Source organism: Castor canadensis, chromosome 2, assembly GCF_047511655.1.
Source record: "Castor canadensis chromosome 2, mCasCan1.hap1v2, whole genome shotgun sequence".
NCBI lineage: Eukaryota > Metazoa > Chordata > Mammalia > Rodentia > Castoridae > Castor > Castor canadensis.
Window position 1 is genome coordinate 182,495,553 of NC_133387.1, and position 21,886 is coordinate 182,517,438.

At 53.4% G+C, this 21,886-nt stretch overlaps 3 protein-coding genes across 4 annotated transcripts; 2 read left to right on the forward strand and 1 right to left on the reverse strand.

Moving 5' to 3' along the window:
* The first annotated feature begins 9 nt into the window (after positions 1–9).
* Positions 10–13,574, forward strand: Mfrp (membrane frizzled-related protein). The gene is made up of 13 exons (XM_074066543.1): positions 10–8,577; positions 8,664–8,781; positions 8,887–8,985; positions 9,071–9,226; positions 9,356–9,569; positions 9,950–10,080; positions 10,191–10,316; positions 10,550–10,626; positions 11,234–11,382; positions 11,828–11,985; positions 12,098–12,226; positions 12,702–12,829; positions 12,914–13,574. Exons 1-13 carry the CDS (start codon positions 8,527–8,529, stop codon positions 13,136–13,138), a joined length of 1,761 nt encoding a protein of 586 aa, XP_073922644.1. The 5' UTR covers positions 10–8,526; the 3' UTR covers positions 13,139–13,574.
* A 190-nt stretch (positions 13,575–13,764) lies between these two features.
* On the forward strand, positions 13,765–15,893 carry C1qtnf5 (C1q and TNF related 5). 2 transcript variants are annotated; one of them, XM_020183945.2, is made up of 3 exons: positions 13,765–14,035; positions 14,294–14,550; positions 14,963–15,893. In XM_020183945.2, the coding sequence occupies exons 1-3, from the start codon at positions 13,899–13,901 to the stop codon at positions 15,478–15,480; spliced, it is 912 nt and encodes a 303-aa protein (XP_020039534.1). In that variant the 5' UTR covers positions 13,765–13,898; the 3' UTR covers positions 15,481–15,893. The 2 variants fall into 2 exon arrangements, with proteins under 2 accessions (XP_020039534.1, XP_073922642.1); XM_074066541.1 differs by lacking the exon at positions 13,765–14,035 and having other exon boundaries at positions 14,057–14,550.
* A 1,584-nt stretch (positions 15,894–17,477) lies between these two features.
* Rnf26 (ring finger protein 26) lies at positions 17,478–20,296 on the reverse strand. The gene has a single exon (XM_020183941.2). It carries the CDS (start codon positions 19,719–19,721, stop codon positions 18,420–18,422), a length of 1,302 nt encoding a protein of 433 aa, XP_020039530.1. The 5' UTR covers positions 19,722–20,296; the 3' UTR covers positions 17,478–18,419.
* Between the last annotated feature and the right edge of the window lie 1,590 nt (positions 20,297–21,886).

A 21,886-nucleotide genomic window follows, 5' to 3' on the forward strand; every position in this document is an offset into this window, starting at 1 on the left:
ACCTGACAAATAAGAGAAAATAAACTAAAATAAAGCTGTCGAGCAGGAGTTGATGCAACCTGGTCAGGATCTGGAGGAAAGGAGCCAGGTGCCCCTGACCCACGGCCTGGTGGGGAAGATGGACTGGACACAGAGACCGGAGTCAGCACAGTGCTCCCTCGGCTTCTCTTGTTTGCATTTTTAAGCTTGTGGGTTTTTTTCCTGTGTGTAATAAACAACAGCCGTCTGTGGGGAGAAGATCCTCAGTCCACCTGCTGCCCTCTCCAGCCCCCGCGCCTTCTGGGAAGACAGCGCCCTCTGGAGCCTTCTGGGAGCATCACTACCAGGAACACCAAGGTGGAGGAAACGGGCACCCAGTCTCCACGTGGACCTGCTTACCTGTCCAGAGCAGGAAACACTAATGAGCCAAGAGCCCTCTTTACGCTGCTAAGTCCAGGGGCATCTACGAGGGGACATCTTTGGAAAAAACTGGTTTGGGTTTTTAGAAGCCCAACTTTTTTAAATTGCTGAACGAAAGTGTTCAGACTGGAGATGGCTCTCCTCCACACCTCTTCACAGCTGGGACTGGTCTTTTTTTTTTTTTTTTAAATCAAGTAGGACTTTCCTAATGCTAGCCCCCTATGGTGGCTAGTTGGGTGTCGGCCAGGCCCAAGTACAGCCACAGAAGACTTAGGATCTAAACAAGTTTTTGTTTGGAGGTGGTTGGGGATTTTTTGTTGTTCTTTTGGTTATTTTTGTTTTTTTAATGTTTTGGATGGAATCTTGTTGCCTCCAAGAATTGTGCCTTATAGCATTTGGGGACCAGGGGGTAACTGCCCCTCCCTGAGATATCCCTCAACCTCTTCCCTTTCCCCAGTGCCATGCTCAAACCACTGGGGAAGTGGGGTCCTGCCCTTATCCTCTGGCATGTTATGCATCACAACGAGGTAAAGAGGGAAGTAGATATAAGGAGATTTAAGACAGTCTTATCAAGTTCTTCCCACCTAACTCTTCACCCACCCCTGGTTACTTCCCAGCTGTTTGAAGGATAGCACAAGCCCCTCATCCCTAAAGCTTTTCACCTTTAATTTATTCTCTTGACATTGCTTTCCCCCAGACTTCCTGCCACCTGTCCCTTCTCAGAGCCTCCTAGACACAGGCCCTCTGGACCGAGTTTCTCAGGGATGTCCATGCCACCCCTCAGCTCCTCAGTGTTGGTCTTTAGTCCTTGCCTGGGAGCTGAAGCCTGAGTGTCTGGGGACATTTTGCCTCCGTATGACTCCCCCCCCCCATGGGCTTGATTTTGCCCTAAGGCATTAGACAAAACTCTGTGCTATCCCAGAGCTCAAAGCTCTCTAAGGTACGCTAAGGTACGGAACACTGCACTCTGCACACCCCCACAGCCGAGTCTGGCCTGTGCCCTCAGAGCCTGGAATGTGCATGTGTTCAAGGGATGAGGCATCACAGAAAGATACCTGAGTTTACCTAGCCTGACACCTCCTCCAGGGAAGACCTGTGAACCTGAGCCCAAGGGCTGGTGTACACTTGTTTACTGTGTAAGCAAGAGTCAAGATTGTCTAATGTACAGTAGAACCTTGTACAGAATAAATAGTAGCTTTGAGAAAGAAGCTGGCAACTGACAGAATCTTGATTTGGGTTTCAACCCAGGAAGGGCTCTGAGCATAGTGAGGGCCAGCTATTACTCCACCCAGTCTGTAAATGCTGAGTTTTGGAAAAAGTTACCCATTATTTTGAAGTTTTCAATTCTATAAAAATAGTATACATGTTGGACACTGTATTCTTACTGATTCACACATTGTTGACTTCCACATTCATTTATATGTGCTTTATTTTGGCCAAACCATTTAGGGATGAGGTGTCATATACTTGTAAAGACCTCAGCATAAGTCTTCCGAGAATGAGGACGTTCTCCCACATGACACTTCTTGCACCTGAGAAAACTGGCCTATCTGATCACACATTTCTCTTTGTTTTGCTTTTTGGAGGGTGGTTTTTGTGTGTGGGATATGCATTTCTTTAACTGAACTGCTCGTCTGGGTATTCTTTGTTCTTTTCTGTGACACCTGGGTCCCTGTGCAGACCTATGATGAGCTAAAGTTGCCCTCAGCAGGTGCTGAAGGTGCCGCTTGCTCTTCAAATAGAGTGGCTTGGTCCAGATAAGCATGATCAGGCCTGGTCCTGATAAAGGTCTTAGCTTACCCACTAAGACTTAGACACATCTACGAAGTTTTTGTGGGGTTGGTTTGGTTTTTGTTGGGGAGGAGGTTGTGTTGCTAGAGATCAAACCCTGAACCTATACATTCTAGGCAAGTGGTCAAACACTAAAGACACCTCCCCCCCCCCAAAGAACTTTCTTCAGGACTTCAGATTTAGCCATTTGAGGAGATAAGCTCATTGGGGCACTCAGAGACATTGTCTCGATTTTTTACTCTTATTTTTCTTGATTCTTACAACTGTTCAGCTTTTCCATTTCTCCTTCTGGTCTTAGAACTAGGGAATCTGAAGTCTCCAACTAAGCTTCAAGTATTGCATTGGGATTCTTCTTAGCTGCCTTCACTTGAAAAATCCAGGTCTGTCTGTCCTGTCCTTGCTGAGCCAGAAGTACCAGCTGACATTTGAGGCCTACCTCTACTCTCTTGGCACCCATGGAAAAGGACAGTAGTGGGGGCATTTTTCTGGGAATTTCCCAAGAGTATAAAAGGATTAAAGCAGTAACACAAATCCTGTGACTTCTTCCTGTGAGGGACTCAGACTTCCCTGCCCACCCTGGGAGGAACCTGACCCTGGATAAGATTTGAAAAGCTGATGACTTCCCCCCATGCCAGAGTTGAACAAGATCTCTTCAAAATGGAAATAGGCTTATAGTCAAGTGGATGGTAAGCCCAAATAAATGTTAAGTTTTTAATGCCTCTTCTTTGAGTAGGTCTTCCCAAAGGTAGAAACCACCCTGTACGTTTTTATTGTCTTTCATGAGGAATAGATGGGAATGAGGTAGAGACTCTCAGGCCCTCTACCCTTGCTCCCAGCTCTCCCTTCAGTGCTTTCTCATCCCAAGGCAGCAGGCCCTAGTGTTCCTCAGACCACAAACAGATCTGTCCCCACGTTTCTTTGTCATCAAGGTCTGCCTCCTAGCAACTTGGATTTCTTCCCACCTTCTTTGCTGGCATTCCTGCAAGCCTCAGCCAGGGACAGGTGCTCCCCCTGCAGTTTTTCTTATGTAGCCTTGAGCCACAGCCTTCCCCTTTCTGGGCCTTAGTGCTTTATCTGTGAGTTAAGACTGGGTTAGTGAGGGGTTTTGTGTGTGTGTGTTTTGCTGTACTGGCGCTTGAACTCAGGGCCTTCACCTTGAGCCACTCCACCATCCCTTTTTTTTTTTTTTTTTTTTTGAAGGGTTTTTCAAGATAGGGTCTGCAAAGTATTTGCCCTGACTTGCTTGGATCCACAATCCTCCTGATCTCTGAGTAGCTAGGATTACAGGCGTGAGCCAACTGGACTAGTGAGTTTTGAAGGTCTTGGCTCTGGTGTTCTCGTTCTATGTCCCTTTTCCTCCAAATACGTGTTCAAGTTAGAACTTACATAACTATGGTTCCCTAGTTCCAGTTAACAGAACTTTTAAGTGACCAGTGCTCAGAAAAATTCCTGTTTCTGTCTATGAAGCTTTAGAGCTGGGATCGTAGGTGGTGCAGTGAGGGTGCCAAGCACTAGAGGCCTGCTCAAGGCTACATCACCTGGCAGTGGCAGTGAAGAGGCAGAATGGAGCCCACTCAGTTCTCTTTCCACCTGAATATTCGGCCATTTGAATTATCAACAGCATATTATGGGACTTCCTGCAGATTTTTTTCATTCCACACCTATTTAGGAACTGAGCCAAACAGCAATGTAACATTCACATACTCAGCAACAAACACAGCACAATGTCCCTGAGCCCTAGGTCTATCTGAACTGGACACCTCTGATGGACAGGGGGCCCAAACAAGCACCTGTGCAGAATGCAAGAGCAGATAGGGACCAGCAATTATAGCCCAAGAAGATTACTTCTCTGAGCCTCAATTTCCTCATCTTAACCTGAGCATAACAATACCAATGTAGTTAAATCCAGTTAAAGACAGTATGGAACAAGCCGGGCACCGGTAGCTCATGCCTATAATCCTAGCTACTCAGGAGGCAGAGATCAGGAGGATCACAGTTCAGAGCTAGCCTGAGCAAATAGTTCGTGAGACCCTAACTCAAAAAAACCCATCACAAAAGAGGGCTGGAGGAGTGGCCCAAGGTGTAGGCCCTGGGTTCAAACCCCAATACCACATGGAAAAAAAAAAAAACAATATAGAACAAATGTCTGTTCCTCCCTGCCATTGAGTTGTTTTTTTGTTGTCATTTTGTGCTGGGGATAGAAGCTAGGGCCTCCTGCATGCTAAGCATGCAGTCTACCACTGAGCTATACCCCAGCCCCATGGCTCTTCTCCTAGTGGATGATTCTTAGGAATGTTTAGGTCCTCTAGCTTCTCTGAATGCTTCTGCCACCCCTATGCAAAACCATCTACTAGATAAAGGCTTAGGAGTACCGAATAAGATAGCATTGCCCAAATGAGACAGAACTAGTAAGGTAGAAACCACTGACTGGGCCTTCCACAGCCAAGGCGTGAGCTTTCCTGAGCTGATCTTTGGGGTGATCTGTGTTTGGCAATGGTGGTGATCTGGCTGTGGTTGCACTGCTGTCTTCCAGGCTCCTGGAGACTGGAGAAGATCCAGGAACCAGGGAGTGGAGGCGAAGTCCAGAGCAGCAGTGAGCAAGGAGAGGAAAAGGGAGTACATTTGAGATATGGTGGGAAGGTGAGGAGCTTAATGCTGGACTTGGGAACAAGGAGAAGGAAAGGCATTCCCTGGAGAGAGAGGCAGAACACAGCACGTTCCAAAGACAGTGAAGAGGCCAGTCTGACTAAAGTGGAAGCGGTGGGCTGGAGATCGGCCAGAGGAAGCACTAGAGAGCTGGAGTCCCAGATAGAACAGTGTCTGTCATGGCCTCAAGCTGGCCTGGCCCTCCATGGTGGCAAGAGGGACACTTAGAGTTGAGAACAAATGGTGGGTTGGGTGAGAATGAGAGCTACAGGGATTCATGCTGTCAGGATAGCTCTCAGGAGAAAAGTACAAGCCCATCAAGCTTGTGAGGAGTCTCAAGCAGGAACTAAGCATGGGACTTCCCTTGGCTTTAATTGTCTCCATAAAGTGATGGGGCAGACAAGCCCCAGCAGCCAGGGAAAGAAGGGCTGGTGGGAGGAGACCCCATGAGAAGGAAGAAAAGGAAGCCCAAAAAAGCAATAAAGGCAGAAGAAAGAAACCTGTGGCTCAACTGTCACAGATGTAGGCCCTCCTGCCCCCAGGCCTTACAGGCCCATTCTCACACTGGGACTCCAGTAAAGCCTCTGACTTATGCAGCAAGGGTCACTATGAGCAACAGCACAGCTGGAGAGAAGTTTCCTGGCCTCCCGGCCTCCCCTTTGGCTCCCTCTGATGTCTCCCCTAAAACAGGAACTATTATAAGGACCAGTTCTGACCAAGCCATGCCCAGCTTAACACAATCCAGGCTCCTTAGGCCTCGGTGCTAAGCCTTAAATTCCTGGTATTCCATACCCAACCCCCCAAGTTCAGCCTATTAAAATTCTTTCCAACCTTCAAACTTCAGTCTTAAAGCCACCTCTTCCAGGAAGTTCCCCTGCATGTCCCATCAGAAGTGACCATTGCTTCTTCAACTTATACCACATTTCTTTTCTTTTTCAGAACTGGGGTTTGAATCCAGGGCCTTATTCTTCCTAGGCAGGTGCTTTATCACTTGAGCCAATGCCAGCAAGGTAGCAGGACATGTTCACGTAATTATCAAAGGACTGGGGATGGGGCTCAATGGTAGAGTGCTGGCCTAGCATGTGCAAGACAGTGGGTTCAATCCCCAGCACCACAGGCGCTCGAGCACATACACACACATACAATCACACACACACACACACACACACACACACACACACACACACAGAGTCATGGTGGGCACCTACAATCCCAGCTACTTGGGAGGATGGCTCAAACCCAAGAGTTCAAGGCCAGCCTTTACAACACACCAAGACCCCATCTCAAAAAAAAACAAAAACAAATCCAAAACCTCAAAGAACTTTTGTTAATGTGAATTATATCTATCATTTTATCAAGTTAAAGAAATGTAAACATTTTTATTTTCAATTAACACTAAATTTAAAAATAATAAACTCTTCATATACTAACAATGATTTTTAAACTATTTTACAAAACAAAAATAGTAAGGACAGCATCATTTTATATTTTGTCAGTCCTCTTACACCTAGCTTAACAGAAGACAGCTGACTCTCGACCTTTTGCATGCAATGTGTCATCATGTCACACCCCACAGAGCATCTAGCAAACTGCACTGGACGGACCCTCATGAATGAGTGTGAGACAAATAATCTCTTCATGCCAATATGAGAATAATTCTGACCTCTGACCCTCTCTCAAGAAGTCCTAGGGGGTTGGGGACACAGCTCAAGTGGCAGAGCGCTTGTCTAGCAGGTACAAGGCCCTGGGTTCAATTCCCCTGTCGGGAGGAAGGGGGTCCCAGGAGCTGGGTATGGTGGCATACTTAGGAAGCTAAGAACAATCAAGCGTTCCAAGGCTAGCCTGAGCAACACAGTAGTGAGACCCTGTCTCAAGGATGCCCAGATAAGGGCTGGCTCAGTGGCTCAGAGGCTCAGTGGCTCAGTGGCTCAGTGGCTCAGTGGTAGAGTGTCTGCATAGCAAACAAGAAGCTGACTTTAAACCCCAGCACCACCAAAAAAAAAAAAAAAGGACAAATTCAGATGATGCTGAGATGAAGGTGACTTTGGCCCAGCCAGACCTGGCACTGGCAGCCTCTCCATGAATGACAGCGAACAGACCCCAGGGGCGTGGCCTTTCACCTGTCCTCCTCAAAGCTCAGGGGCCACTCTGCTGGCTCTGACCCAGGCTTTTTCTGGGGCAAGGGATCCTGATCTGTCAGGTCCAACCAGAATGAGAGTGCCTTGTACCAGGGACTACCTTACCCTCTTTCAAGGGCACTTGTCCCTGATGCTACCAAACTGAGTGTTCCATAAAGACCAAACACTGCTGGACTTTACAATCAAGGTCCAGGAAAAGCAGTCCCTGCCCTTAAGAGGAGGAGAGGGGGCTGGAGGCGGGTGGAATCGCTCCTGTACAAGGAGAGCTGCCTTAGATCAGAAATCCACCTCCTCTGGTTCTTCTGTCCCTCCTGGGGACAAAAAGGGATTCCTTCCTTTGCTCCTCTCTAGCACCCTGCTCAACATGCCTCGGTCTCCTTGTGTGGTGAAAGTGGTATGCCATAGAAAATATGCATTTAGGATTTACTATCGCCTCTGTCTTTTCTCAGCTGTGTGACCTTGGGGAAGTTACCTAACCTCTCAGAGACTTAGTACCACCTTTTGTAAAATAGTTATAGAGTTATGAAAGGACAGAAACTGTATGAAAGACCTCTTGCTTAGGGCCTCAAACATCATAGATGTTTACAAATGATAGCCAGGGATACTGCACTGCCTCTGCACTGCCTCCACACTCTCGCCCTACCCAACTCTCAGCCTGAGCACAACTAACACAGAACAGATTAGCAATCCCTGAGGACAGCTGGGCCAGGATGGGATTTTCCCAGAGAACCTCACTCAGGGAGAAAAGGGCATGAAGTGATCTTTGCTGTGGAGGTTTCCTACCCTGTGACAACAGGCAGCCCCAACAGCCAGACTCCATACCCACCCTTTCACGCCCACACTGCTACCACCTCAGGCACTGTCTCCCTCTCTGCTGCAGGCTGAGGGCGCAGGGATAAGCAGAAACCCTTTCAGCTTGCCCTCCCTGTTGTGGCTTCTCTCCACGTGTCCTAGCCACACGGGTGATAAAACGGGTCTTCCAAAGACCTGGGCGTGGTTAATGCCCTCATCACCGAGATGGGGAGGACTGGTGGACAGCTGTCCTTAGGATGCATAGGCCTTGAAGCTGCCAGCCCCTTTCCCCAGCTTCTCTCTCAGAAGGCCTGTGCCTGCAAAGTGGCCACACTCTCCTCCATCCCTGCACCCCAGGCACTAAGTCAATACCTTGGGTGAGGAGGGGTGGTCTCGCGTCCCCACTGAGCACTTACTTGACTTCCTCTGCTGGTGTCCACAGCCACCGCCTGTGCCTTTAAGAGTTGCCACCCTGTGTAGGGGCTTGACCTCAGCATCCTCAGCTGAGTTGGATTAAGGGACCATTTCATGCCTTTCTGAATTCTTCTCACTTCTGTCCCCTCCCCCACATGGAAACAGAGTAGCCCAAACCAGTCTGCCAAGGGCAGCCAGAGAACTGGTCTAGCCTGGCAGCCCTCTGCCTCTGGGAGTAGAGGCTGCCCCTTTGATAGGGAACTTGGAGCCAGGGAGTGGACCCTCAAGGATCCCAGGGAGAGGGGCTGTCACAGGAACTCCAGAAGGCCATGCAAAGCCTTGGGCCATGAAGGACTCAGATGTCATCCTCTGTGAGGAAGCAACAGAACTGAGCAAGGTAAGGGCCACATGGAACCACTCTCCCAAGACCCTATGTCCCCAGTGGGCACACCTGCCCTCAGCCCTCAAGCCTCTGCCTTCCAGACCGAGTTCTGCAATCCTGCTTTCGAACCTGAAGCAGGGCCATCTTGCCCTCCACCAGCCTTCCAGCAGGATGCCAGCCGCAGAGTCCAAGCTCCCTGGCATGGTAACTGTCTCAGGGGTGGCCTGGGGGTAGGACAGAGCCCAGGAGTTGGGGACAACATGAGGGATGCAGAAGAGAAGTAGCTCCCAAAATCCTGCCTGCCCACAGGCCGGCATCCCCGAGGGCTGCAGCCAGACTGCCACTTCTCCTGGCTTTGTATCCTCCTGCTTGCCAGTCTGCTGCTCCTACTGCTCGGGCTGCTGGTGGCTATCATTCTGGCCCGTAAGTACCCGGGCCTACTTGGAGAAAGAATTTGCGAGCCACTCTGTTGGCCCCCAGGGATTCAGCAATGCCATCTCTGCTCCAGAGTTTCAGGTTGCAGCCCTATCCAGGGCCACTGAGAGCCCACTGCCCACTCAAGGCCACTCCACCACCACCACTACCCCTACTACCATCACCACCACTACATCCCTGGCAACTACAGGGCAGCAGGAATCAGGCTTGAGCCCTACACACCAGGCCAGTAAGTACTGAGGGCAGTTCTGGAAAAGGCCCAAAATGGCAGTGGGGAGGAGAAGCCAGAAAGAGGCACCTTGGAGGACAAAAGGACTTCTCTCCTTTTAATCTCTGAACTCTAACCTCCATCCTGCAGCCTGCGGAGGCCTCCTTTCTGGCCTAAGCGGCTTCTTCAGCACTCCCAACTACCCAGACCCTTACCCACCCAACATCCACTGCGTGTGGCATATCCAGGTGGCCACAGACCACACAATACAGCTCAAGATCGAAGCCCTCAGCATGGAGGGGGTGGCCTCCTGTCTTTTTGATCGCTTGGAAATCTCCCCAGAACCTGAAGGCCCCCTCCTCAGGTGGGTCATCTTCCCCCAGGGGTCCCACCCTGTCTGAAGGATAGAAGCAGGAAGCTACAACAGAAAGTCTAGATGAGGAAGGAATTGAAAGGCTTGACCATTGGAACCCAACTCTGCCACCACCCTGCTGTGAGGCCTTAGGAAAGGTCACTACCCTCTCTGACCCAGTTTCCTAATCTGTATAATGGAGCCTTAATGTGTAGGGATGAATGTGCAGGGGCCAAGAAGATCCGAGCTCCCTGGGAAATTAAAAGAGTTTTCTTGACCACATCACCACCAGTCCAGGGGTTGAGGAAACAGGGCCGCAGGGCCCAGGCAAGCTCTACGCTGGCCATCCCTGAGTTCAGAGCATCCATCGCCCCCAACCTGGCTTCTTTCAGGGTATGTGGAAGGGTGCCTCCCCCCACACTCAACACCAACACCAGCCACCTCCGTGTGGCCTTCGTCTCTGACAGCAGTGTGGAAGGCTCTGGTTTCCAGGCCTGGTACCAGGCTGTGACCCCTGGGCAAGGTGAGTGACTTCCCAGCTGCCTGTGTACTTCCCTCCCCTCCAGCCACTCCCAGCACAGCCAAAAGGAGAAGAGACTCTGGGGGTTTCTGACTCCAGGTGGCCGTCCCCAGGGGGCTGTGCCCACAATGAGTTCCGCTGTGACCAGCTCCTCTGCCTGCTACCTGACTCAGTGTGCGATGGCTTTGCCAACTGTGCTGACGGCAGTGATGAGAGCAACTGCAGTGCCAAGCTCTCAGGTATGGGACCCAGCGTGCGCTGTCTTAGGTGCTGACCCTGGTTCAGGCGGGGCTCCCTAGCTGTGAGCCAGCCCAAACCTCAGTGTTCCCAGTTGCATTCCCCTCCTGGTCATTCTTCTAGTTGGGACTTGTTTGCCCATGGGCGTGCCCAAAATCTTTCCTCTGCAGTCACTTCTCCCTGTTGGGGGAAGAGCAGATTCTTGCCCCTCATCAGCCCTTCTGCCTCTCCACAGGGTGTGGGGGGAATCTGACTGGGCTCCAGGGCACTTTCTCTACTCCCAACTATCCACAGCAGTACCCTCACCAACAGGTAAGTGCAGTGCCTGGTGGGAAGTGATCTAGCACACACGGAGACATCAGAGCCACCAGGGTTAGTGTGACTGGGAACAGCACGGTACACAGTCTTGTAGTTGGAAATGTGACAGATCAAGCAGCCTGGACGGGAACATTATTAAGCACCTATGGCATACCCACATATATCCATGCTGGGTAAACTCATCCATCTCTGAAACCAAGCAAGTTAAAAAGCCCTTCCTATCTTAAGAGCTGCTGGTACCCAGGCGCCAGTGGCTCAAGCCTACAATTCTAGCTATTTAGGAGGCAGAGATCAGGAGGATCATGGTTCAAAGTCAGCTCAGGCAAATAGTTCGTGAGACCCTACCTTGAAAAAAAACCCATCACAACAAAAGGGCTGGTAGAGTGGCTTAAGGTGAAGGCCCACCTTGAGTTCAAACCCCAGTAACCACACACACACACACACAAAAGCTGCTGGTGATGAAAGTGAGGCTGGCAAGCAGCTGCCACTCCCTTCCCAGCCTGCCCCAGGGGAAAGGAGCCTCTTCTGGAGCTCAGCCTCAGTGCCCAGATGGGGGTGAGAGAAGGCCCCTGTGAATTTCTCCATCTGTGCCCTTCTCCAGCTTTGCACCTGGCATATCTCAGTGCCCATGGGACACGGCATAGAACTGCAGTTCCACAACTTCAGCCTGGAAGGGCAGGACGAGTGCAAATTTGACTATGTGGAGGTGTATGAGGCCCACAGCTCAGGAGCCCCCAGCCTCCTGGGCAGGTACAGAGTGGGGGAGGATTCCTGGCCAGCCTGTCCTCCAATCTGACACACCAGGCTCCCTGTACACGGCCCCAACTGACTTCCCAGCGTCACTGTCTTGTGTTACTCCAAGCCCGAGGTCTCTTCAAGTTCAACCCAAAATGGCCTGTGCTTTCTCACCTCAAAGCCTTCACTCCTGTAGAATCCCCTTCCCAGGAGGCCCTTTGACAAACCTCTCCCCACCCCCATCCTTCCCACCCTGAGGGGCCCCTCCCATGAACCCTCCCTGACTCTTCCCATTCAAGTGGCTCAAGCTTGAGCCCTTTAATATTCCGTCTACTGAATATGTGTCCTCCTCACCAGACCCTAAGTTCTGCGGGTCAGCCACTGCCTCCCTTCAGCCCCAGCCTGGCCCAAAGTCCTGCTCAGAGCCCATGTCCAGGACTGCTCTCTACTCTATGAGCAGGTTCTGTGGAGCAGAGCCACCGCCCCACCTGGTCTCCTTGCACCACCAACTGGCTGTGCTCTTTAGGACAGACCATGGCATCAGCAGCCGGGGCTTCTCAGCCACCTACCAGGCCTTCAATACTACACAGAGTAGGTGCCCTGGACGAGCGGCTGTGGGCACTTGAGGGGACGCCAGAGAACTGAGACTAGCTCTGCACCTGGTCAGGGCTCCTGGAGCACAGTGGGTATAGATGTGTCCTGGGATACTGCCACACCCCTGTGTCTACAGACCCCTGTGGACACAGAGAATTCTGTGAGGATGGAGGCTGTAGAGATCTGCAGTGGGTGTGTGACTTATGGAGAGACTGCTCACGTGACGGTGATGACAATTGCAACACCCCTTTGTTCCCACATCCAGGTGAGGAGCCTGCCCCTGGCACCCTAAGCAGGGTGCACTTCCCAACACACGTTCTGACTGGAGGGTGTAGATGGGCTGGGTCTGACTCAGGCCACTTCACAAAGTCTGTCCTGGGGGACACTCCACTGGTGGGGGCTTGGTACTTAATGCCACCCCAAAGGGACATGGGGCTTCAATTAGCCACCTTGTCACACACACAGTCCCTCTCCACAGCCTACCTCAAAATGAAGGTGAGATTTTTGCACAGAGCAGGGGGTTTCTCCCAGATGCCCAAGTGGCCCCTGCCATGCAGCTGCCCCACATTCCCTGGGAGCAAAGCGGTACCTACCTGATGCCCAGAGCTGGCAAGTTCTTGGAGCAGGCTCTGAGGGGGAGCAGGGCTCCTGGGTGTGTAAAGCACTCTCACACCTCACGACAAGCCCATCTGACCTACATAGACAGGACCCAGAGTGATGACATGACTTGTCTCCTGCAGAGCTGGCCTGTGAACCTGTCCAGGTGGAGATGTGCCTTGGGCTGAGCTACAACACTACTGCCTTCCCTAACATCTGGGTGGCCATGTCCACCCAGGAGGAGGTCATTGATGTCCTTAGAGGTTACAAGGTGCTGATACGGGCAAGGAGGGAGCCCACAGAAGGAGAGGGACCTGGGAACAGATACCTGAGACTGAATCTCTTCTTCCCACAGAGTCTGACAAGTCTTCCTTGCTACCAGAATTTCCGGAGACTCCTTTGTGGGCTGCTTGTGCCCCGCTGTACCCCACTAGGCAGCATCCTTCCACTCTGCCGCTCTGTCTGCCGGGAGGCTGAGCGCCAGTGCCAGTCTGACTTGGCACTACTGGGCACCCCCTGGCCCTTCAACTGCAACAGGCTGCCTGAGGCAGCTGGCCTGGAAGCTTGTGCCCAGCCCTGACCCTGAAGACCCCACTCCCCGACCCTCCACCCATTCTCCTTTGCCTACATGGCTGCGCAGGCAGAAAACAGAGGAAGAGGGGACTTTGGCATAGGACCCCGCCCATCCTCTGTGGGGCCTCCCAGGACTCAATCCAGAGCTAGTGGGACCCCACCACCACCACGACCATCACACCCACACACCCACACACCCACACAGCATCTTCCCTGATCCCTCCTGGCCCTGTATTTGATTTCAGGCAGCTGCCCTGGCTGCATGCTGTGCCACTGGACAATTTAGACTGCTTGCCATCCAAGTCTCTGACCCGGATTTCCTGTCTTCTGCCTTCCCCTTCCCATCTGCCTTTTTGAAATTCTCTCTCACCTGCCCTTCGGGTCACTTAGTCAACAAAACTATACTGAGTGCCTTCTGATGTGGCAGGCCCTGCTCCGCCTGGGCTCCAGCTGGCACTCTGCCTCTGAAACACTTCCCTCTGGGTCTCTGCAGGTCCAGGCTCTCTAAGTCTTGTCCTTGGTCTCTGTCATGCACCATCTCTCCCTCCCTCTCCCGGGAGCAGGAGGAGCCCTGATCCTGATCGCCTGTCTACACTGTTTGGCCTAAGTCTCTCCCCCTCCCTTCTCCCCCAAACTTTGGCCTGCGGCCGGCGACACCACGAGTCATTTCCCCGGCCCCGGAGCTTTTGGCCCTGAACAACTGGTTTCCTCTCGGAGTCTGGGAGCAGCAGAGCGGAGCTGGAGGGGAGAGAACCAGGATCTGGGGGATGGCAGCGAGGACAGGGGGCGCCTGGCCGGGGAGAAACTCAGGGATGCGAACGGGGCCAGATGAAGGGTTCGGAGTAGCAGGCCCCCCCAAAGGAGGCCACCAAGAGAGCGAGCAGCGGGAGGGAGCCGGGAGGGCGTGAGTCTGGCAGAAGAGGGGGATGGGATGGGGAGGGGACTGTGGGAAAGCTTGGGCGCCCGCTGGGGAGAGAAGACGGGAGGGCCTGCCTCTCCTTTCCCTCGGGATTTGGAAATTTCCCTTTCTTCATCCGTTCGCTTGGCCGCTCAACCTCAGGGGCATGGCAGCGGGGTGGGGACCGGCTGGGCTGCGCTGGGGTGGGGAACAAAGTGAGTCCTGGGATTCGGGGTCCCGACTCCAGTCCTGCCCGGCCCACAGACTACGAGAGGACTCCAGCATTCGGGCTCCCGGTGCCAGCACCATGAAGTCGCTCCTCGCCCTGCTGCTCTTGGGCTTGGCGTCCGGCTCGCCCCCGCTGGATGACAACAAGATCCCCAGCCTGTGTCCGGGACACCCGGGCCTTCCAGGCACGCCGGGCCACCATGGCAGCCAGGGCCTTCCTGGCCGCGATGGCCGCGATGGCCGAGATGGCGCGCCCGGGGCTCCGGGCGAGAAAGGCGAGGGCGGGAGGCCGGGTAAGAAGGCACCTCCGTTGCCGTCCATGGGGACATCCTAAGGGGTCGGGTCACTGCTGCGGCTCTCCGGTGGCCTCCGGTTCTGCAGGATGCTGGGCTCCCGCCAGGGGGCACTGCTCCCCGCCCTTCCAGTCCGTGCTGGCCGGGTGGGGTGGAGGGTGGAGAGGGTGATTCAGCCGGTGGCAGCCAGAACTCCCGGGACCCTCTTTGCCCACCCCTTCAGATCTGCCCCAAGCCCCAAAGAAAACGGAAAGGAGAAACCGGCGGAGGGAGGCACTAGCCGAAAAAGTGACAGCAGGGGAAGCTTAGAGAGGACGGGAGCAGAGGTCCTTGTTTGCAGTCACCCTTCTGTACCCCAGTGTGGGCTGACCCGGCCTGTACATTCACCCTAACCTCTCCCCTTCCCCTGCAGGACTGCCAGGGCCGCGTGGGGAGCCCGGGCCGCGAGGAGAGGCAGGACCTGTGGGGGCGACCGGGCCTGCTGGGGAGTGCTCGGTGCCCCCGCGCTCCGCCTTCAGCGCCAAGCGCTCGGAGAGCCGAGTGCCTCCGCCGGCTGATGCGCCCCTACCGTTTGACCGAGTGCTGTTGAACGAGCAGGGACATTACGACGCCACCACCGGCAAGTTCACCTGCCAGGTGCCAGGAGTCTACTACTTTGCCGTCCATGCCACCGTCTACCGAGCCAGCCTGCAGTTCGATCTGGTCAAAAATGGCGAGTCCATCGCCTCTTTCTTTCAGTTTTTTGGGGGGTGGCCCAAGCCAGCCTCGCTATCAGGAGGCGCCATGGTGAGACTGGAGCCCGAGGACCAGGTGTGGGTGCAGGTGGGTGTGGGTGATTACATCGGCATCTATGCCAGCATCAAGACAGACAGCACCTTCTCCGGATTCCTAGTCTATTCCGACTGGCACAGTTCCCCAGTTTTCGCTTAGTGCTCACTGGAAAGTGAATTCCAGCTCACTCCTAGAGGGTGTGACACTGACAGCCACACATCCAGGAGGGCGGGCCCCCCTGGAATATTGTGGATGACTAGGGAAGTGGAGTGGATTCCCACGCCCTGCTGCCAGCAAAGAATGGAGACAGAGGCTGTCCAGAGATCAGGGCAGGCAGCATGAAGCAGTAACTGGATTTCTGCCCAGGACCAAAAGAGTGTGCTGTGCTGGCAAATGTAGGTCTCCAGGGTGCTCTGGCCCAGAACTCCAAAATGGGGTGCTCTCTTCCTGGCCCCTCTGCCTCTGGGTCCTCCTCCATCCCTCCTGCTCCCAGAGTTAGCCCTTTTCCCTTTTCTCAGAGGTCACTCAATAAACCTAAAAACAAAATAAGAAAAGAAAAACCTCCTCCTCCTGGCTTCAGCTTTTCTTTAGTGGTGGGGTTGCTTCTGAGGATCACAGCAGGGAGAAACAGGCAGAAGGGGGGTTCTTGGGTGGGATGGAGCCATGGGGCAGGAGATACAGGAAGCAGGCCCACCCATGGGAATGCAACACTGCTCCACAGACCTGCCACCTAGTTGTATAGGTTATGAACAACAGTGTCTGATTTGGGGGTGGGGGCTTCCTGCTGTAAGGGTACCAGAGAAAGGGGTGCCTTTTTCTAAAAAAGATCCAAACCACACATACCACTGTCCTGATCCAACAAAAAAGAACCTGGGATTTTCATTATGGCTTGTCTGGCTGCTTGCCTGGTCCCTAGATGACAGGAAAGCTAGTGCTCTATCACCTGTGCCTGGTAAATGAAGGGTCCCTGGTTGGCCTAAGTAGTTTCTGAGATGAACACAAGGGGGCGCACGAGCTCCAGAATGCAGCTGTAATTTACATAGTTGAAGCATTTATCTTCTGGGGTGATCAGGGGGAGGAACCCTATTACAGTCTGCCAAAAGCATTCCAGATAGGGGTGGATGAAAAGGGGGTCCTTTGCTCCCAGCTCAGAAAGTTTATCTTCCTTCATAAAATGTTTATCCTCACATTAAACAGAGACTGGAAGGAGCCAAGCCTCCTTTGCCTCAGCTGCTTCTCCAGGGCAGGGGGAAGGGAAGAGAAAGAGCCCAGCCCTGCCTCAGGCCTCCCAACTCTGAGGTGGAGGTGGGGAAACTTCTCCACTGTGCTAGGCACACCCTGGGTGGGCCAAACTGCTAAGTCTCAGGCGGGCCACAAAGCCCCTCGGGGGCTCACCCCCTGTGACCTTCAGACTCCAACCCAGGCTCCATGCCCCAACCTAAAGATTACCATACGAGGGCTTGCCAGTCCCAGTCTGCTCTGCCTCTCAACCAAGAATCTAGGGGCCTCTCTTTGGTTTCTTCCGGGCCCTCCCATATCCTCCCCTTTCCAGAACAGCAGGCATTAAGTTCCTAGATGTAACATACAATTATGGGGGAGTGCCTCCCCTCTCCTGCTGGTCATGTGAAGGCAGTTATGATCAATGGGGACTGGTGCCATGTGCACTAGAGACAGGCCTTGCGGGCTCCAACTCCCTGCTCTCCGCAGCCACACTCCAGCCAATCACAGTGCCAGGCTCTATGCCAAGAGACACAAAGACAAGCACCAACTCCTTCAGGAGTCAAAGACAGACTCCAGGCAGCAGGCCCCCAAGTCCACTCCTGAGAAGAATGACACCAGAAGTAAAGCTAGGAAGGCTGACTCAAGGGGTAAGAAGTTCACATCGGCTCCAAGAGGACTTAATTCTGGCAATGAGACACAGGGGAGGCTTTTCCAAAGCCATGTGTGTGACAGCACAAATCAGAAAGGGTGAGCAATAAGCCAGAATGGGTTTTCCCTTTGGCACAACCCTGCCACCCTATAGCCTCTCTTCCCAACCCCCAGTTCAAAGCCCAGTCCCCCAGAGACCACACTTCTGACTCCAGCAGGTCTGAAAGACCCTGCTACAGTATCTGTCACCTTTACCAACTGTTTACCTTTGCAGGGATGCACACAGGTACTGTCAGAGCTGTCAACAGAACTTTTATTCATCGGTAACCAGGCAGATAGACCTCTCAGAGAGCTGCAGGCCCCAGGCCGTGACCCCTTCTGTTTGGACCCTAGTGAAATGTGCAGTCTGCCCTCCCCAATGCCAGGGACAAAGAGGAACACCATTTTTTATGTCATGTGGGGAGTGAGAGGGAACGAGTAGAAATCTGGTTACCCTCCTAAGGCTCCTCGTGGAGCTGGGATGCCTGAGGGTATATGGTCCCAAAGCCAGGTATACACCACACACACACACACACACACACACACACACACACACACACACACACACACACCCATAGTATAGGAGTACACTCCTGATCCCAGCTTTTGGATGGGGTTGGAAGGGAGTCTCATAAGATCATGACAGGCAGAAGTGGCTCTAAGAGCACCTGAGAGATTCTACTCCCAAACCTACCAGGGCACAGTGGCTCTGGCTGAACACAAAGGTTCAGTACCATCCCAAGGCCCTCGAGTTGTCAAAACACCCGAATGACAATGATGTGTTGTGGCTGCAGAAGCTAGGGAGAAAGTGAGAAGGAGGCAGGAAAAGGGCCTACAAAACCCCAACAAACTGGAAGCAGACAGGGAGAGCCCCAGCGGCTGGCATATGGGTGGGCCCTGGGCAGGCTGGAAGACAGCACTGCGAACAGTCTTAGGGCCCTTGCATAGTGACATACTCACCACCCTCAGCATCAAAGGACCCACCAGATTCAGAGAAGCTATGTTACCCTGCCCCAACCAGATTGAAGTCTTGCAGGGTATCCCATCTCTGTGGACGTATGGCTTGACACTTTGGCAGGGCAGCCAAGGGGGCAGAGGGAATTGAGGCCAGAACCCAGAGGTTAGCTGTTAATGCCATCCTAGCGCAGTCTGCGTGGAGCGTGGAGGGTGGGCAGGCAGGCAGGGAGTCTTTAGAGGTAGACATTGAGGGTTTGCAGGATACCGCGGCGGCAGAGTGGACAGTTGCGGTGGTAGACAGGGTGGCGCATGAGGATTTCAGTGCAGGCCTGGCACAGGCACAGGTGCCGACAGGGCAGGAGCAGCACGGTCTTGCTCTGGTCTTGGCAGATGACGCACTTCTTCCGCTCCTCTTGCTCCTTCAGCAACTTCCATGGGTCTTGCCCAGCCGTCGGGTCCTCCTCATTGAGTCTCTCCCGGCCCCGGGCAGGTGTTGTTCTGATGGTCCCGATCTCCTCTTCTTCTGCCCCTGCTCTGGGCACTGTTTCCAGAAGTGTGTCCTGCCCCTGGGTCCTGACTGAAAACACTCTTCTAGGAATGCCCTGGGGGGCCCCAGGTGCCCCTCCCCGGTTCGGCCAGGTTGCCAACTGTAGGCTACGGCTCCAGATTCGGTGCCAGGCCTCCAAACCCAGTGCTAAGCGAGAGAGCCGCACAACATCCTCTCGGAGTCGATGGTAGGATGGCCGGGCATGAAGCTGACTGAAGGCTTGAGTGGCCAGCCTCAAGATGAGGTCCGGATGCAACACAGTCACAGTCACTGCCAGCACACAAGCTAATAACACCAAGCCAGTGAGATTGACAAGCATAAAGCTAGTCAGGAGCCGAACAGCTGAAGCCAGCAATTCCAGTGCTAGTTGGCAGGGGGTCCAAAGGAGGATGGTCATAGCCACAGCACTGCTGGAAATGTGGGCTAGGAAAGCGGCCACCACATCTGTCATCCTCCACAGAGGCCCCATCACTGCATCCCACAAGGCCAGCACCAGGGAGAAGAGGTTCTGTGTGCCAATGAGGCAGATGTTGACTAGGCTGTTGATCACATAGGCCACCAGGCTCATGGCAATGGCACAGATGTCACAGGCCTGGCGCAGCAAAGCATGGCTATTGGAGACCACATTGAGGACACCTCGGTGCAGTAGCTCCCGACTCCGCAGCGCCCCATGAGAGGCCAGGTGCCCCAGGAGCTTTAGGCTCTCCAGGCCAGAACAGCAGCTATAGAGCAGGGTACACAAGGCCTGCAAGCCTCCATAGGTGAACCGGACCAAGGCTTCAATCACGGCCAGCAGTGAAAGCAGGACGACTCGGCCCAAGTGCAAAAGACTAGTCAGTACCGTGTGTGGCAGGTTGTAGATGAAGGCCAGGAGCCAGGCCAGGGAAGCCAGGAGGGAGGACACCAGCAGGAAGTTGAGATCCAACACCAAGGTCAGCACGTCCAGCACCAGGCCCACCCCATTCACTACCAGGTACACAGCCTCCATGATAGGGCTATGGAGCTCAGTCCGAAAGCAAGGCTGTCTCTTCAGAGAGGGTGCTGTCAAGGATGTGAGAGTTTGGGGGATTAATTTGGAAGGGAAGTGTGCAATCTTGGTTCTCCAAAAGAAGAAGCTACGGGCTAGAGGAAAGGGAAATCTTAGAGGGAGAGAGGGCGAGGTGCCACTCCAAGAGTCCCGGTTTTGAAGGCGGGCTGCTTGAGAGAGAAGATGCCAAACATCTCTAAAGTGAAGGCGATCCCGGGCTGGAGGAGAGACCTCAGCTTTGGAAGTCTGGTGCGGCGTACCACGGCCGGGCAATGGGTCGGACCAGGAGGAAACCGGGAACAGAGAGGATAGGATCAGGCCGGGCCGGGGCCGGGGCCGGGGCCGGGGCCGGGGCCGGGGCCGGGTGGGGGCGGCGCACGCTGGGCGCGGGGTCGCGGTCCAGCTACGCAGGTGCCCCTGTCCCCGCCCGGCCCCCGTCCTCCCGTTCGCGGCGCTTGGCGCCCAAAAGGTAACTGGGAGAGGGAGTTAGCCTCAGCAAACCCTAAGCGCGGGCCTCTACTCCGCTGGGCGCCGCCATCTTGTGCGCGAAGGGGTGGGGCAACAGGAGACGAAGTGAGAGGGACCATAACGTCCAGCCAATCGGTAAGAGCCAACCGCTGGAACGTCGAGCGCTCATTGGCTCCTTTGAAAGGCGCCCAACTAGATTACTTTCCAAAGAAAGGGGTGGGCACTACGGAAATTCCCGCCCCTTTGAGGTGGTGATTGGTCCGTGGGCATACAGTGCCAGACTACGCCCTCCTAGTCCCGCCCCCTAAAAGTGTTGGACGTCGATATGGCTAAAATTTGCTCTAAGCAGTTCCCAAGGGGAACTTTGCTACGTGTCTTTCTCAAACTGCTATTCCAGACTTTCCTCAGCAGATTTTTCCGGCATCCTGGGGAGATCACCTCTTCGTCATTGAGAAAAGGAGCCTCAGACTTTTCAGCTCAGCTTCCTACCTTGGTTATTTGCTTGAACTCTGCATTTGAGTATCTGTCCTGGTGGGCAGCTCCAGGTTTTTCGAGAAGTGGCCCTTTTCTTTAATGCTCAAATACATGCTCTTTGCAGCACTGAGGTTTCACTCTTGCTAGGCAGGCACTCTTATTTGAGCCACTCCGCCAGCCCTTTTTTGTGTTGGGTATTTTTGACATGGGAATCTCGTGAACTATTTGCCCCCGCTGGCTTCAAGATTCTCCTGATCTCTGCCTCCTGAGTAGCTAGGATTACAGGCGTGAGCCACCAGCGCCCGGCTCATATTCAAGATATATTTGAGACCCTACCTCAATATATTGAGAGTCCTGGTATTTTCTACTAACTCCAAGGTGACTTATCCTTCTCCTGGCCACCTTTGCTTTAATTTCCTATTTGTATTGAACTCACCATCTCCACTCTGGCCTGCACTCCTGAAACAGTCTGTCCTCCCTCACCCCATCCTGAACACTGCCTGAGTCCTTCATTCCCCAAAAGCATGACTGACGCCAAGCTAAGATACCGGCCTGGGGGCGTGGCTCAAGTGGTAGAGTGGTAGAGCACTTTTCAAGTGTGAAGCCCTGAGTTCAAACCCAGAACTGAGACAGGATAGGTTAGGATAGTCTGAGACTGCTCCCCTTCTTGGCTCAAGGGATCCTCCTCTAGCCTACAGGTGAGAGGAGCCAGGTGTCTCCCCACCTTCAAGTTCAAGGTGGTATAATAAGGACCTACCCAGAGACCCCAGCCCTTCTTCCCTTCCCTCAAGAAAGCTATTCTATCTCACCCATCCATGTGTTCTGCTTGGATTCTTCCATTTGGAGCACAAGGACCAAGATCTTCTGAGAACGATTGCCCATAACAAAACCACCAAAAAAAAAAAAAAAAAGCTGAGGTATGCAGTAAATCTTTACTGAAACATTGGGGACAATAGGGGTCACACTTCAGTACAGAGTAAGGACTGCAGTCTCTAAAACCCCACTGGCTTCTCTCCACCCTCCTTCTCACTGCTACTAGGCACCAATTCTGGCCCTTTCTCTTGAGATGTCCCCTTTCTTTCTCTAGCCATCAGTCTCCAAGGTCCCAGTTTTTGATACTTGATTTTACAAAAGAGTGGGGTTTTTTGGTGGGATTGGAGTTTGAACTCTGGGTTTTACACTTG